Here is a 17033-nt window from a genome sequence, read left to right as displayed (position 1 = left end):
AAATCAGCAGGCGATCAAATACTTTTTTCCCCTCACTGTATTTGCATATCGTTACAACACTGTATATAGACATAATGACATTTAAAATGTCTTCATTCTTTTGGAAGTGTGAAGTTTGCCGTTTTGTTTATTATCTATTTCATATGTAAACATACGTTTCCCATGCCAATAAAGCCCCTTAAAACCTGTTAGGGCTAGGGGGCATTATTGACACGGCCGGATAAAAAACGTACCCGATTTAATCTGGTTACTACTCCTGCCCAGTAACTAGAATATGCATATAATTATTGGCTTTGGATAGAAAACACCCTAAAGTTTCTAAAACTGTTTGAATGGTGTCTGTGAGTATAACAGAACTCAAATGGCAGGCCAAAACCTGAGAAGATTCCATGCAGGAAGTGGCCTGTCTGACAAGTTGTGTTTCATCTTGGCTCTTTTTATTGAAGACTGAGGATCTTTGCTCTAACGTGACACTTCCTACGGCTCCCATAGGCTCTCAGAGCCCGGCAAAAAGCTGAACGATATCGAGGCAGCCTCTGGCTGAAACACATTATCGCTTTTGACAAGTGGCCGATCAGAGTACTATGGGCTTAGGCGCGTGCCCGAGTCGACCCCATGCTTTATTTTCTTTCGTCTGTTTACCTAAACGCAGATTCCCGGTCGGAATATTATCGCTTTTTTATGAGAAAAATGGCATAAAAATTGATTTTAAACAGCGGTTGACATGCTTCGAAGTACGGTAATGGAATATTTAGAATTTTTTTGTCACGAATTGTGCCATGCTCGTCACCCTTATTTACTCTTTCGGATAGTGTCTTGAACGCACAAACAAAACGCCGCTGTTTGGATATAACTATGGATTATTTTGAACCAAACCAACATTTGTTATTGAAGTAGAAGTCCTGGGAGTGCATTCAGACGAAGACAGCAAAGGTAATAACATTTTTCTTATAGTAAATCTGACTTTGGTGAGTGCTAAACTTACTGGGTGTCTAAATAGCTAGCCCTGTGATGTCGGGCTATCTACTGAGAATATTGCAAAATGTGCTTTCACCGAAAAGCTATTTTAAAATCGGACATATCGAGTGTATAGAGGAGTTCTGTATCTAGAATTCTTAAAATAATTGTTATGCTTTTTGTGAACGTTTATCGTGAGTAATTTAGTAAATTCACCGGCAGTGTTCGGTGGGAATGCTAGTCACATGCTAGTCACATGCTAATGTAAAAAGCTGGTTTTTGATATAAATATGAACTTGATTGAACAAAACATGCATGTATTGTATAACATAATGTCCTAGGGTTGTCATCTGATGAAGATCATCAAAGGTTAGTGCTGCATTTAGCTGTGGTTTGGGTTTATGTGTCATTATATGCTAGCTTGAAAAATGGGTGTTTGATTATTTCTGGCTGGGTACTCTGCTGACATAATCTAATGTTTTGCTTTCGTTGTAAAGCCTTTTTGAAATCGGACAGTGTGGTTAGATTAACGAGAGTCTTGTCTTTAAAATGGTGTAAAATAGTCATATGTTTGAAAAATTGAAGTTTTTGCATTTTTGAGGTTTTTGAATAACGCGCCATGGGATTACACTGGCTGTTGAGTAGGTGGGACGCAAGCGTCCCACCTAGCCCATAGAGGTTAAATTGAAATTGAATTAGAGAAAGAGAGAAAGCGAGAGAGAATAAAGGGGAAAATAAAGAGCTGGAGTAGGGGGCAAACACATTGAGAGAAGACATTGAGTTTGTTGCTCCCCTCCTTTGCATGGTAATGAGGTGAAGTTGTTCCAGCAGCAGTCAGCAGCACCTCAGAGTAAAATGAGGGTCAGTACACAGCCACTTGAGGGGAACAAATTCACAGCAGGGCGTTAGAGAAGTAGAAGGCGGCCTCAGCACTGTCTGACACAGAGCAGAGTAGAGGATCCCCAGCTCTCCCCAGGCAGAGTGGATGAGAGGGGGATGAGAGGGTGGCAGAGTGGTGCGGTGCTCATGCCAAGGCTGAGAATAGTGGTGACCTTCTGGAGGCTTCTCTTTCTCCCTCTCATTAAATGCATAACAAGACACCCGCATGTGTGAAGAAATTTCGATTTTCTATGCCTGTTGTGCTTTGTGAAACTGTCCAGAGCTGATCCACTTCCAAGATGTGGCTGAGCAGCATTACCTGGTGAACAGCGTATGTCTGTCTATTTCTGTCTGTACCCCAGGGATAGCTGTTCAGTCCAAAACAGCTGCTGCTCAAACCCCCTCTGGACACGTCTCTAATACATACACAGCATGTCTACCTTCTGTTACAGTAAACATCTTATTGAGATTAATTGAAAATTCACTGATATGCTCAATCTAATTTATTACCTTCTTTACCTTTGAAGCTTACATGCTAAGGGGCTTTTGTACTAACGGTAAGGTGATATCTCATAAATTAACATCAGTAAAAACAGGTCCCACATGGAGCTGTGTATGTACAGTAGTTATCTTTACATTCATGTGCTGTATGTCAACATGTACGCTATTTTCTGCTGTATGCGTAGATGATCACAACCATGATTAATACCAAAACTGCTGCATGTATAACTCATGAGAGAGTAACTTGGGAAATGGAATGGAAATGAGATGGGAGCAGCAGCATCAGAAAAGTTGATAGCTTGTATAGGCATAGTTGTTGGGTGTTAATGTGACAATACAAACATGGCAGCGGCCAGTGTCATTTCACTAACTTGCTTGTAGTCCTCATATTCTTGACTACATTGTTATTGAACTCAAACAGTGAGTCACCGGAGAAATCAAGCAGCATTTCCATAATGTTTTTGACTGAGCTCCACACCGCTATCCCAGGTAAAATATACACAGTGTGGTACTTGCTTGTCTATTCATTCCTATAAGCATCGTATGGTGGCTGTGGAAGAGAAGCCAATTTGAAGCTTGAATGCACATTCAATGCTCATTGGTTTAACACTGGAATGGAGCTAAGAAAGGAAAGCTAGACACTGTGAACCAGGGATTGCCCTTAGGAAATATTATGTCCAGTGAAGTCCAGTGCAACCCCACATCCACTCTAGTGCATTTATGAGTCATAGACAAGTACGCACACCCACACACACGTACATTCATATCCATTGACAGGTTTCTAATGGCCATGACCTGTCACGGCAGCAGATACTGTAGATCTGAAGATGTATTAGGTTGAGAAGGACTGGGAATGTCAGTGGAGTTCATGAAGATTTTACACCTAAAACAAAACATTATCTCCGCGCTCCTAGGCAAAGCGCTGAAAATTACATATGGGATGAATTATCCAAAACACAACACTTGTCACGCCCTGACCTTAGAGCCTTTTTTATTCTCTATTTTGTTAGGTCAGGGTGTGACTTGGGTGGGCATATCTAGGTTTCTATTTCTTTGTTGGCCTAGTATGGTTCCCAATCAGAGGCAGCTGTTTATCGTTGTCTCTGATTGGGGATCATACTTAGGCAGCCCTTTTTCCCACCTGTGATTGTGGGATTGTGTTTGTGTGTAGTTGCTTTCTGCACTGCATATAGCTTTATGGTCGTGTTTGTATTTTGTTGTTTTTTCCAGTGTCATTTTTATTAAAAGTAAAATGTACGCCTACCACGCTGCACCTTGGTCCAGTTCTTCAGACGAATGTAACAGAAGATCCCACCACCAAAGGACCAAGCAGCGTGGCATGGAGGAGCCGACATCCTGGACATGGGAGGATATCCTGGACGGTAAGGGATTCTGGATGTGGGAAGAGATCCAGGCCGGAAAGGATCACCATCCATGGGAGCAGACGGAGGCAGCGAGAGAGGAACGGCGAGGAAAACAGGAATCAAGGAGACGACGGAAGCCCGAGAGGCAGCCTCAAAAAAAAATGGGGGGGGGCACACGGGGTGGCGAGCGGAGCAAAGGTGGGAACAAGAACCAACTCCCTGTAGTTACGATGAGGAGTTGGTCACGGTTCAGATACCATGTTTTCCGGTTCTGTGCACCGTGCTTCCAGTGCGCACCATTAGCCCGGTGCGTTCTGTGCCTGCTTTCAGGAGTTGCCGTGCTAAGGTGAGCATCTGTCCAGGATGGATTGTTCCGGCTCAGCGGTCCTGGTCTCCAGTGCGTCTCCTCGGCCCAGGATATCCTGCGCCAGCTCTACGCACAGTATCCCCAGTTCACCAGCACAACCCAGTGCAGCCTGTGCCAGCTCCCCGTACTTGCCGTGCTACAGGGTGTATTCAGCCAGGACACGTTGTGCCAGCTCTACGCTCCAGACCTCCAGTTTGCCTCCACGGCCCAGTGTATCCTGCGCCAGCTCTACGCACTATGCCTCCAGTGCGCCTTCACAGCCCAGTGCGTCCTGTGCCAGCTCTCAACACCTACCAAGCTAAAGTGGGTATCCAGCCAGGACGCGTTGTGCCAGCTCCACGCACCCGGCCTCCAGTGCATCTCTCCAGCCCGGTGCGTCCTGTGCCAGTTCCATGCACTCGGCCTCCAGCGACGGTCCCTGGCCCAAAGCCTCCAGCGACGATCCATGGCCCGAAGCCTCCAGCGGTGATCCATGGCCCGACACCTCCAGTGGTGATCCATGGCCCGACGCCTCCAGTGGTGATCCAGGGCATGACGCCTCCAGTGGAGATCTAGGGCACGAAGCCTCCAGCGACGGTCTGCAGTCCAGAGCCTCCAGCGACGGTCGGCAGTCCAGAGCCTCCAGCGGGGGTTCCCAGTCCAGAGCCTCCGGCGATGATCCACGGTCCGGTTCCTCCAGGCGACGATCCACGGTCCGGAGCCTCCGGCGACGATCCACGGTCCGGAGCCTCCGGCGACGATCCACGGTCCGGTTCCACGGAAGTGGGGGGAGCCTCAAGCGAAGCGGGGTCTGCGTCCCGCACCGGAGACTCCACCGAGAGGAGATGCCACCCGGACCCTCCCCTATAGGTTCAGGTTTGCGGCCGGAGTCCGCACCTTTGGGGGGGTACTGTCACGCCCTGACCTTAGAGTCTTTTTTATTCTCTATTTTGTTAGGTCAGGGTGTGACTTGGGTGGGCATATCTAGGTTTCTATTTCTTTGTTGGCCTAGTATGGTTCCCAATCAGAGGCAGCTGTTTATCATTGTCTCTGATTGGGGATCATACTTAGGCAGCCCTTTTTCCCACCTGTGATTGTGGGATCGTGTTTGTGTGTAGTTGCTTTCTGCACTGCATATAGCTTTACGTTCATTTTTGTATTTTGTTGTTTTTTCCGGTGTCATTTTTATTAAAAGTAAAATGTACGCCTACCACGCTGCACCTTGGTCCAGTTCTTCAGACGATCGTAACAACACTGTGTGCACCTACTATCAATTTGCTTCACAACTCCAACCATGTGAATGCTGTTTGTACATTTGGGGTGAGGAAAAGGATATTTGGTGTTTACATATCCAACTATCCTCTGCATTAGATTTAGATATAAACCGTGGATAGAATAGTGGGAATCTGTGAACATATGCTATCCCATTTGAAAACTAATCCACTTATATCTGTAGGAGGCATTAATAAATCAAAGAGAAAGCTTTTAAAGCTTTAACCCCCATGCATTATGCAACTCAAACACATGCAAATGCACTGCTGTGACACTCCATTGTAAGCATTGTTTCATTAAAAAGGCAATTAGGCATAATGAAGCTCACAACCCACTTAAAAATAAAACTATAAGAGGGTGTCCGACTGAATTTATATGGTCTCGCAATCACCTTGATGCAAGTAATAAACCATTCGCTTGGTGTGAGGTCCAGTTATCACTCAAAAGTAAATACAAATTTAAAGGCCCAATTCAGCCGTTTTTATCTCAATATCAAAACATTTCTGGGTAGCAATTAAGTACCTTACTGTGATTATTTTCAATTAAAATGGTCAAAAAGAAACAAAAATAGATTCTTAGCAAGAGCAATTTCTCAAGCAGCAATTTTACAAGGATTGTCTGCGAGTGGTCTGAGTGGGGAGGGGAAAACTGAAAACTACCTGTTATTGGCAGAGAGGTTTGGAACTCTTTCTTTTTGGTCTATTAACTAGGCAGGCTAAAACCCCATCCCACCAAAACAGGCTGACATTTATTTTCAAACAGCTCTTACACTAAAATGGCATTATCATAATTTTTACAATTTCACAGTATTATTCCAACCTCATCATGCTCTCTAAGGCACTGCATCTCAGTTCAAGAGGCGTCACTGTAGTTCCTGGTTTGAATCCAGGCTGCATCACATCTGGCTGTGATTGGGAGTCCCATAAGGCGGCACACAATTGACCCAGCGTTGTCCAGGTTTGGCCGGGGTAGACTGTCATTGTAAATAAGAATTTGTTCTTAACTGACTTGCCTAGTTAAATAAAGGTAAAATAAAATTGAGGAAAATCATGTTTTTGACTGTACTGGGCCTTTGAAACTACAAATTGTCAATATGTTCTGCAACTTATCATCCCAATCCTTGGCTGTGGTTAGTAGAGAAAGAAGTAAGAGTAGCTCGGATGAGAGAGCCACACCAGGGGAAGAGATGAGACACATTGTGATGGCCATGAGTGACATTGCATGGAGGACGTGTACCTCCCAGATAGCGATGGCAGCCATTTGTTCATTAAAGCATCAAACATTCGTCCCATAGCAGCTGCCTATTTAAATAAATATGCAAATTACTACATTTCTATTCAAAGGCTTCTTTTGACTTCAACAAGGTTTCTAAATAACCCAAGGGACACAATTCTTTCCATGTGAATAGACCCACCTGTCAGCGACTTGAAATTAACATGTAAAAATTGTTTGAAGTTCCCACTTGTTCGGTGCTACTATCTTTCTCTCAGATATGGTGGTGAGGAGGATGAGAGAGTAGAGAGGGAACATCATCTTCACTTTAAAGGTTAATGCAATTATGCGATCAGTCCCCCCTCTCCCCAAAAGCACAGCAGTCAACTAATAAAGAGCGTGGGTCTTTAATGCACACAGCCGTTTTAATGGCCTGCAGCAGTCATCATTTGGTAAACAGAGCTGGAAAATTCATCCAAACCGAACAACATAAATAACATGGCAACTGAATCAAATGGATGAGGAAATTGCTACAGCTTGGCAAAAGACAAGACGCTTCAGATAAAAATGTCTAAACCAATTATTGCCTCACTTGCATATAAATATTCAGGTGGCCGCAGTAGCCTTTCTGGTTTTTGTTTTGTTTTTCTACCCAGTCATCAGTTCAGTTCATGGAAAAGCTCTTGGAATAAATGTAAAAATATATCCCTTTCAAACACAGGAACAGTCTGAATGGGTAGAAATTCTCTGTGTATTTGGTTCACAGCCAAGCTGTTAAGAGTGAAAGGTTGCTGGTTCGAATGAGCTGACTAGGTGAAAAATCTGAGCAAGGCCTTTAACCCTAATTGCTCCTGGAAGTTGCCCTAGATAAGAGCATCTGCTACATGACTAAATGTAAACACGAGTGTACAAAACATTAAGAACACCTTCCTAATACTCAGTTGCACCCCCCTCCTTTTGCCCTCAGAACAGACTCAATTCGTCGGGGCATGGACTCTACGAGGTGTCGAAAGCATTCCACAGGGATGCTGGCCCATGTTGACCCCAATACTTCCCACAGCTTCTCAGAGTGTCAAGTGTGCTGGATGTCCTTTGGGTGGTGGACCATTCTTGATACACACGGGAAACTGTTGAAGAATACAGCAGCATTGCCATTCATGACACACTCAAACCGGTGCGCCTGGCACCTACTACCATACCCCCTTCAAAGGCACTTCAATATTTTGTCTTGCCCATTCACCCTCTGTATGGTAAAAATACACAATCCATGTCTGAAGGCTGAAAAAATATTATTTAACCTGTCTCCTCCCCTTCATTTACACTAATTGAAGTGGATTTAAAAAGTGACATCAATAAAGGATTATAGCCTAGTGGTTAGAGCGTTGGACTAGTAACAAAAAGGTTGCAAGATCTAATCCCTGAGCTGACAAGGTAAAAATGACGTTCTGCCCCTGAACAAGGCAGTTAACCCACTGTTCCTAGGCTGTCATTGAAAATAAGAATTTGTTCATAACTGACTTGCCTAGTTAAATAAAAGTAAAATTTAAAAAAAGTGGATTCACCTGGTCAGACTATGTCATGGAAAGGGCAGGTACTCCTAATGTTTTGTACAGTCAGTATAAATGTAGGTGTGCTCTGCACACAACCTTTGCCCTCAGAACACAGCCAAGCCATGGATATCAAAGCTCAACTACAACTCTCAGTACAGGGATGGATTCCATGCCAGTGTAATGTAAAGCAGCCTAGGAACACCTGCTGTACATATCTAAGCAAACACAATTTGCTTGGTGGGTCTTGGCAGATACGTCTCAATTTCCCTCCCTACACATACTCCCTCTGTGTGAGCAACCGCTGCTTTCACATTCAGGGGTAAACTGAGAAACAGCGTGTTTCAAAAGACAGTGCTTTGATTTACTTTGCCTTTCCCAGCAGGCAATGTGACAATACAGCACAGCGATAATACTACAAGGATTTCTCTAATAAAAAATCAACACACAGACTGCTGATATGCCAAATGATGAATAATGAACTACGGAATCAAAGCAAAAAGAGAAAATGACAAGTATTGAATACCACTAGTCTATTGATTCATGAATATTTAATTACTTGCTGTGGCTATTCAAGGACAAATAGATGGCTGTAACATTAGGCCTAAGCCCTATTTTTTTTAATCTGCATTACAAAATATGGACCAAATAAAGGTTTATATTCAAATTATTTATACCTTTTTTTATCTGCTCAAAACTTTTATTATGGTATTTATTTTATGGAAGACAGCATCCCACAGGGCAAAAATTGGTTGAATTAACGTTATTTCCATGTCATAAAAAAAAATCTATGTGATGATGTTGAATCAACGTAGAAAACTGATTCGCAAAAAGTCATCAACGTAAGCGAATTTAGTGATTTTTTTCACCCAACTTTTAACCTGAATCCAATGACATGGTGACATTTGTTGTTGATTTCACAATGAATTCACATTGGTTGACAACTCAACCAAATCTAAATCAAAACTAGACGTTGGAATGACGTCTGTGACCAGTGGGATGGCTGTAAGGAGTAGTAAAGTGTCCTCTCCCATCACTTGCTCATCTTACAGGTGGTGCACTGGGATGCAGCAACCGGTGGTAATGGTGAAAGTGCAGACATCCAACATCTGTACAGGCATCTGTTAGCAGCCTCATCTGTGTCCTGCCACCGTGTTACCCAGACCCTTAGCAGGACAAAGGTACTTCAACAGTAATGACGCGTCCCCAACGAGCAGCCAGCCAGGGCAGGCAGGCCAGGAGGCTGAGGCTAGATAGAAAGGGAGCCAGGGAAGACCACAGTCATGTGGTGAGGATTTAACTACAGTAGACCAGGAGACCAGGATCATGGACAGCGACTCACTGCTGTGATTTAGATTCTGGCCAGCCTACATTACTAACACAAATCAACTGAGTAAAGAAACTATTCTCTATTATCATGGAAACAATCATATCGTCATTATGCATTATGCAGCTACGAAGAAAAGGCAGGGAAGAAGCTGCATGCTCTTAATGGCATTTTAATGCTTATTGAATCAATTCTCCTCTTCTCTGGTTTCTGAGACGAGTATTTTAATGATAGAATGCTAGTCACGTGAGGCCTTTGCTAGCTGCAGGTGTTGACACTGGAGTCGTTACTATCGATAATGATATGAGACATTAAAGACAGGTTGGTGTGTAATGATAAGCCACATGCTGGTCGGCATGCTGAGTGCTAGACATCTGAAGTGATTACTAAAGATGATGACACAGGCCCCCCAGTGACAGGCTGAAGTGAGAGTGATGATAGAGTCTAGAGAGGGGAGTGAATTTGCCTCACACTAACACGGCAGCCATGTCTTGTTCACGTGATACGAGACTGGAAAGGAGGGTCCAAGAGCCTCTGCTTTCTGTACCAGTGACAAGCGTTAAGAACAGAATCATGCACAAAATAATATATGCAGTATTATCATTATGTTTATATCAATTTCTGAGGGATTTATAATATATATCTTAGATATTGTTATTGTTGACTTGGACATTCTCTTGGCTTTACAGTTTCAGCTTCCTCTAACTCAGTTCCTACTAATCCTAGACCTCATTGTCAAGTCATTATCTGAAAACAAACAAAGCAACTTTTGAATGCCTTATCTATTCAATCTCTCTAACTCTCTCCCTGGTTGTGCTCTACCTGACACAAATACACACAAACCCACGCATGCAGACACACACCATACAGTTGAAGTCAGGTTGGAGTCATTAAAACTCGTTTTTCAACCACTCCACAAATGTCTAGTTAACAAATTATAGTTTTGTATCACAATTCCAGTGGGTCAGAAGTTTACATACACTAAGTTGACCGTGTCTTTAAACAGCTTGGAATATTCCAGAAAATTATGTCATGGCTTTAGAAGCTTCTGATAGTCTAATTGACCTCATTTGAGTGAATTAGAGGTGTACCTGTGGATGTATTTCAAGGACTAACTTCAAACTCAGTGCCTCTTTGCTTGACATCATGGGAAAATCAAAAGAAATCAGCCAAGACCTCCACAAAAAATTGTAGACCTCCACAATTCTGCTTCATCCTTGGGTGCAATTTCCAAACGCCTGAAGGTACCACGTTCATCTGTACAAACAATAGTACGCAAGTATAAACACCATGGGACCACGCAGCTGTCATACCGCTCAGGAAGAAGACACGTTCTGTCTCCTAGAGATGAACGTACTTTGGTGCGAAAAGTGCAAATCAATCCCAGATCAACAGCAAAGGACCTTGTGAAGATGTTGGAGGAAACAAGTACAAAAGTATCTATATCCACAGTAAAACAGGTCCTATATCGACATAACCTGAAAGGCCGCTCAGCAAGAAAGAAGCCACTGCTCCAAAACCGCCATAAAAAGCCAGACTACGGTTTGCAACTGCACATGGGGACAAAGATCGTATTTTTTGGAGAAATGTCCTCTGGTCTGATGAAACAAAAATAGAACTGTTTGGCCATAATGTTATTGTTATGTTTGGAGGAAAAGGGGGGGGGGGGGGGGGGCTTGCAAGCCGAAGAACACCATCCCAACTGTGAAGCACGGGTGTGGCAGCATCATGTTTTGGGGGTGCTTTTCTGCAGGAGGGACTGGTGCACTTCACAAGAGAGATGGCATCATGAGGTAGGAAAATGATGTGGATATATTGAAGCAACATCTCAAGACATCAGTCAGGAAGTTAAAGCTTGGTCGCAAATGGGTCTTCCAAATGGACAATGACCCCAAGCATACTTCCAAAGTTGTGGAAAAAAGGCTTAAGGACAACAAAGTCAAGGTATTGGAGTGGCCATCACAATGCCCTGACCTCAATCCTATTGAAAATTTGTGGGCAGAACTGAAAAGGCGTGTGTGAGCAAGGAGGCCTACAAACCTGACTCAGTTACACCAGCTCTGTCAGGAGGAATGGGCCAAAATTCACCCAACTTATTGTTTGAAGCTTGTGGAAGGCTACCCAAAACGTTTGACCCAAGTTAAACAATTTAAAGGCAATGCTACCAAATACTAATTGAGTGTATGTAAACTTCTGACCCACTGGGAATGCAATGAAAGAAATAAAAGCTTAAATAAATAATTCTCTCTACTATTATTCTGACATTTCACATTCTTAAAATAAAGTGGCGATCCTAACTGACCTACGACAGGGAATTTGTAATAGGATTAAATGTCAGGAATTGTGAAAAACTGAGTTTAAATGTATTTGGCTAAGGTGTATGTAAACTTCCGACTTCAACTGTATATTATCAACACAGAGGGCCTCTGAGGACTTTGTGCACTCATTAGACCTTCAAATTCGGCACAAGATGCCGCAGCATCTAAAGAGGAAACATAAGAGAGGGAATACAGAGGAGCTCCTATTAAAATAAGAAGGATGTACTGTGTACAACTCAACTCTGGACCTCGAAGCCAGTTCCACTGCGTTTTTTCATTGTTCCCCACTAATCAGGGACTGATTTAGACCTGGGACACCAGGTGGGTGCAATTAATTATCAGGTAGAACAGAAAACCAGCAGGCTCCAGACCTCATAGGATAAGAGTTGAATACCCATGGTGTAGAGGATGGGGTGTTCTGTGGTCACTCTCTGAACTGTGTGACAGTCATGACTGATTGATTCACCTCATACTGATCCAGGATCATCTGCAGAGAGACGGTACATTACACTCACTCACCAATACTGGGGTATCCAGGGGTGGAGGGGTCTCCCCCAGGGTTCAGGGTGACCCCAAAGGCTTTGTGCCACAGACTCTGGTCACTGGGGCTGTCACAGGGGTCCATGTAGAGGAGTACACCCCCAAAACCCATCTCTGCCAGGAAGGAAATCTGTGGAGAGAAATATACACAGCAGTCTTATAAAATGGTTATATTCTACAATAGAGGCATAATAGAGTGAAACAGATTCAGTCACATACAGAAAACAGACTGACTATTATTCCTCCACACAGGCTAACCCATATCCTTAGCATCTCAATACTGTATCGCATTGACACCAAGATAGCTTTGACAGATACAAACATACATTTCCATGCACATCAATGTGGACAGTGCCCTAGAGATGGAGCTATAGCACTGAAATGCATTGATCATATAACCCGGATGCTGGAGGAGAGTGGCACATTACTTTAAGGGAGCAGGTATGTGGAAATGTAGTTTAAACCAGAGGTCATCTGTGACATTTGATGTACAGAAGGAATAACAGTAACACCCAGAATAAAATATTCACTAGGACATGTGCACATACTCATGTACATGCACACACGGTCCCGTGTGGCTCAGTTGGTAGAGCATGGTGTTTGCAACACCAGGATTGTGGGTTCGATTCCCATGGGGGACCAGAACGGAGAAAAAAAAAATGGTGAAACGTATGCATTCACTACTGTAAGTCGCTCTGGATAAGAGCGTCTGCTAAATGACTGAAATGTAAATGTGCATGCACGTATCGGAAATATGTTTGCTATTTTCTCAGAAGGAATTATGAGCGCAATAGCTGGCTGTGGTGCAAAAGGGCTAGGTTTTGATGAATAAATAAATTGTATGTGTGACGAGGGCTTGGCAACTCACTGGCCGATCAACGCGTTTCATGGCTTAATACTGCAAGCCTTTGTCTCAAGCTCTGTAGGTTGTTGACGGCCATTGCATTGTCATATACGGCAGGGGGCACAAAATATTATTGTCCTAGTATATTGTGGATTGATACAATACAGTTTATTAAATAGCATTGGCTACAGTAAGGACAAATAACAACAGTAAAAAAAAACGATGTTTGCTCAATATGTTTGGAGTGTTGACAGTCAACATAGTTGCAATTGGATCAATGAGGATAGGCCTATACATGTCTTTACGCATTACACTTCTCCTCAAATAAAACATACTAGGTTCCCGTAAATGTAATTGGATATGTGATGTACGTTCTCAATACGCAGGATATACAGTTGAAAACTGAAGTTTACACACACCTTAGCCAAATACATTTAAACTCAGTTTTCACAATTCCTGACATTTAATCCAAGTAAAAATACCCTGTCTTAGGTCAGTTAGGATCACCACTTTATTTTAAGTATGTGAAATGTCAGAAAAATAGTAGAGAGAAATATTTATTTCAGCTTTTATTTCTTTCATCACATTCCCAGTGGGTCAGAAGTTTACATACACTCAATTAGTACTTGGTAGCATTGCCTTTAAATTGTTTAACTTGGGTCAAACGTTTCGGGAAGCCTTCCGTAAGCTTCCCACAATAAGTTGGGTGAATGTTGGCCCATTCCTCCGGACAGAGCTGGTGTAACTGAATCAGATTTGTAGGTCTCCTTGCTCGCATAAAGCTTTTTCAGTTCTGCCCACAAATTTTCTATGGGATTGAGGTCAGGGCTTTGTGATGGCCACTCCAATACCTTGACTTTGTTGTCCTTAAGCCATTTTACCACAACTTTGGAAGTATGCTTGGGGTCATTGTCCATTTGGAAGACCTATTTGCAACCAAGTTTTAACTTCTTGACTGATGTCTTGAGATGTTGCTTCAATATATCCACATCATTTTCCTACCTCATGATGCCTGCCATCTATTTTGTGAAGTGCACCAGTCCTTGCTGAGCGGCCTTTCAGGTTATGTCGATACAGGACTCGTTTTACTGTGGATATAGATACTTTTGTACCTGTTTCCTTCAGCATCTTCACAAGGTCCTTTGCTATTCTTCTGGGATTGATTTGCACTTTTCGCACCAAAGTACGTTCATCTCTAGGAGACAGAAAGCGTCTCCTTCCTGAACGGTATGACGGCTGTGTGGTCCCATGGTGTTTATACTTGCGTGCTATTGTTTCTACAGATGAACGTGGTACCTTCAGGCGTTTGGAAATTGCTCCCAAGGATGAACCAGACTTGTGGAGGTCTACAATTTTTAGTGGAGGTCTTTGCTGATTTCTTTAGATTTTCCTATGATGTCAAGAAAGAGGCACTGAGTTTGAAGGTAGGCCTTGGAATACATTCACAGGTAAACCTCCAATTGACTCAAATTATGCCAATTAGACTATAAGAAGCTTCTAAAGCCATTACATCATTTTCTGGAGTTTTCCAAACTGTTTAGAGGCACAGTCAACTTAGTGTATGTAAACTCCTGACCCACTGGAATTGTGATACAGTGAATTATAAGTGAAATAATCTGTATATAAACAATTGTTGGAAAAATGACTTGTGTCATGCACAAAGTAGATGTCCTAACCGACTTGCCAAAACTATAGTTTCTTAACAAGAAATTTGTGGAGTGGTTGAAAAACGAGTTTTAATGACTCCAAACTAAGTGTATGTAAACTTCCGACTTCAACTGTAGCCTAGGCCTACCATTATCCATTGATATAGCGTTATAGGACTGAATAATTTTAATATGTTTAGTGGAGCCAGTCTTTTGTAACCGGACAAGACGTTCTCTTTTGAAATGGGGATGGATACAAGCCGAATGGGGTGTGTACTGCAGGTAAGCCTATGTGAATTGAGAATAATGCAAAAGCATGAAAACAAAAGCCTCACAAGTAGAAACATTTAGAAACCTTATGGATAGGCTACTTGGCTAATGCATGGCCAGGATAAGAAAGATACTCGAAGCATTGCTGTTGAACAGTATTGCTGTTGAACAGCATTGCTCACGCACATCCAAAATAATACATTACATAGATTAAAAGGGGATGTCTGCTAACTGTTTTGTTGCTCCCAAACACTAACTTTTAATAAAGCTTTGATGATTAAGATTTATTTCAAAGCGGTCTCATGAGGAAAACCCTTTATTGATAGTCTTGACTACTTGGTAAATGCATTGGGCAGAACAAAAAATATGTTTTAATTGAGAGGAGGGGAGGCTTGGTTTTTAATAAAATGAAACGAAATGGAAAAAAACATTTGTTTTTTATGTTTCTAAATACGAGGTTTACGTGCAAAAAAAGCACATCTCTCCTGTTCCATGCGCATATGGCCCTATGAGTCATGACTGAATAGGCTACGCTTCTGCGGTCAAAATCCATGCCATAACCAACTGTGTTACTGCTAAGACCAGCTTTTGGTTGGTCTTAAATATCCCCACCAGCTCTGCCTGAAATTGGCACTTTGGCACACATTTTTAAGGACACACCTCAGATATTGCCACCCCTTCCACCTCAGCGCAAGCGAGCATATATAAGACTGATAAATTACCAATCCTGGTGCAAGGGTAGTACAATGCTGTCTTTAACAGGTTGAAATTGCCAACAAGCGTGCATTTGACAATTGCGCTGGCTTAACACCATCCGAAAATAGAGCCCATACTGTTAAAATGTGCACAGACAAGTGTTAAATCTGTAACCATGCTATATCCTATTAGAAGATTGTATTGCATATGTACTTAATATACACTGTAGGAAAATTGCATATCATGTCATGTCACTGTCCCGTTCACTGTCCCCTTTCATCAGGTTATTTAGGTCTGCACAGAGCCAAGGCATTCTATCTGCCCTTCCTATCTGTCTACAGACATGTGTACATCGATACTTGTAGTAGCATAAAAACAGACTGTAGTCCGCTACCAGGGAAATGTTAGCAGGGCAAACTCTATCTAGTTGCTGACATAGAGTAGTATCCATTTCTGCATGGATCTGGAAACGCTTGACTTGTGGGGGTAGAGAAATCAGTGACAGACATAAGGTTTGAAATCCTTGTTGGCATTGTAATACCTGCTCATGAATCACAGAGGCCTCTGGCTAAATGGCAACAACCTCTAACACCTTGTGTGCTGAGAGAGAAAACAGAGAGTGCTTCGGCAACATGACAACCTGATGAGGGCATGTGTGGGTGATAAAAGCTTTTTAATTGCAAAAGTAGTGTCTTTGTTCTTATGACTATGGATGGATCAAAAGCAAGCGAGTCTACGATGCATTATGAACAGGGTCTTCATAGGTAGAGTTAGCTTATATTTTGTTAATTCTAGAGACTATCCATAGCCATTCTTTTTCATCCAGCACCTGTCCTTCAAGAGAAAGGAGCATGACATTTGACTTATACAAACAAACATAAGTTAAACATAAGTTTTCTATTTAGTCTCCTCCATCTCTACTAATCTTAATCTCTACTAACCTTTTTTTTCTATTAATAATGTAAAATTAACAGCTGTACAGAAAAATGTCTATCCGCATGTTAAATGTGCAACCAGACGGGAAAAAACATTAGAGACCACCTTTACTCCACACACAGAGACGCATACAAAGCTCTCCCTCACCCTTCATTTGGCAAATCAGACCATAACTCCATCCTCCTGATTCCTGCTTACAAGCAAATATTAAAGCAGGAAGCACCAGTGACTCGATCTATAAAAAAGTGGTCAGATGAAGCAGATGCTAAACTACAGGACTATTTTGCTAGCACAGACTGGAATATGTTCTGGGATTCTTCCGATGGCATTAGGAAGTACACCACATCAGTCACTGGCTTCATCAATAAGTGCATCGAG

At 42.5% G+C, this 17033-nt stretch overlaps 1 protein-coding gene across 1 annotated transcript in view; it reads right to left on the bottom strand.

The window, feature by feature from the left end:
- The window catches only part of naaladl2 (N-acetylated alpha-linked acidic dipeptidase like 2), a 291011-nt gene that overhangs the window by 142666 nt on the left and 131312 nt on the right, over nucleotides 1-17033 (bottom strand). Inside the window, exon 5 of the mRNA XM_014216734.3 lies at nucleotides 12243-12393. Coding sequence (XP_014072209.1) covers nucleotides 12243-12393 — 151 coding nt within the window. The remainder of the gene's footprint in view (nucleotides 1-12242; nucleotides 12394-17033) is intronic.

The sequence above is a fragment of the Salmo salar genome, chromosome 10 (assembly GCF_965601325.2).
Source record: "Salmo salar chromosome 10, fSalSal1, whole genome shotgun sequence".
NCBI lineage: Eukaryota > Metazoa > Chordata > Actinopteri > Salmoniformes > Salmonidae > Salmo > Salmo salar.
This window is presented reverse-complemented; position numbering and strand designations above follow the sequence as displayed.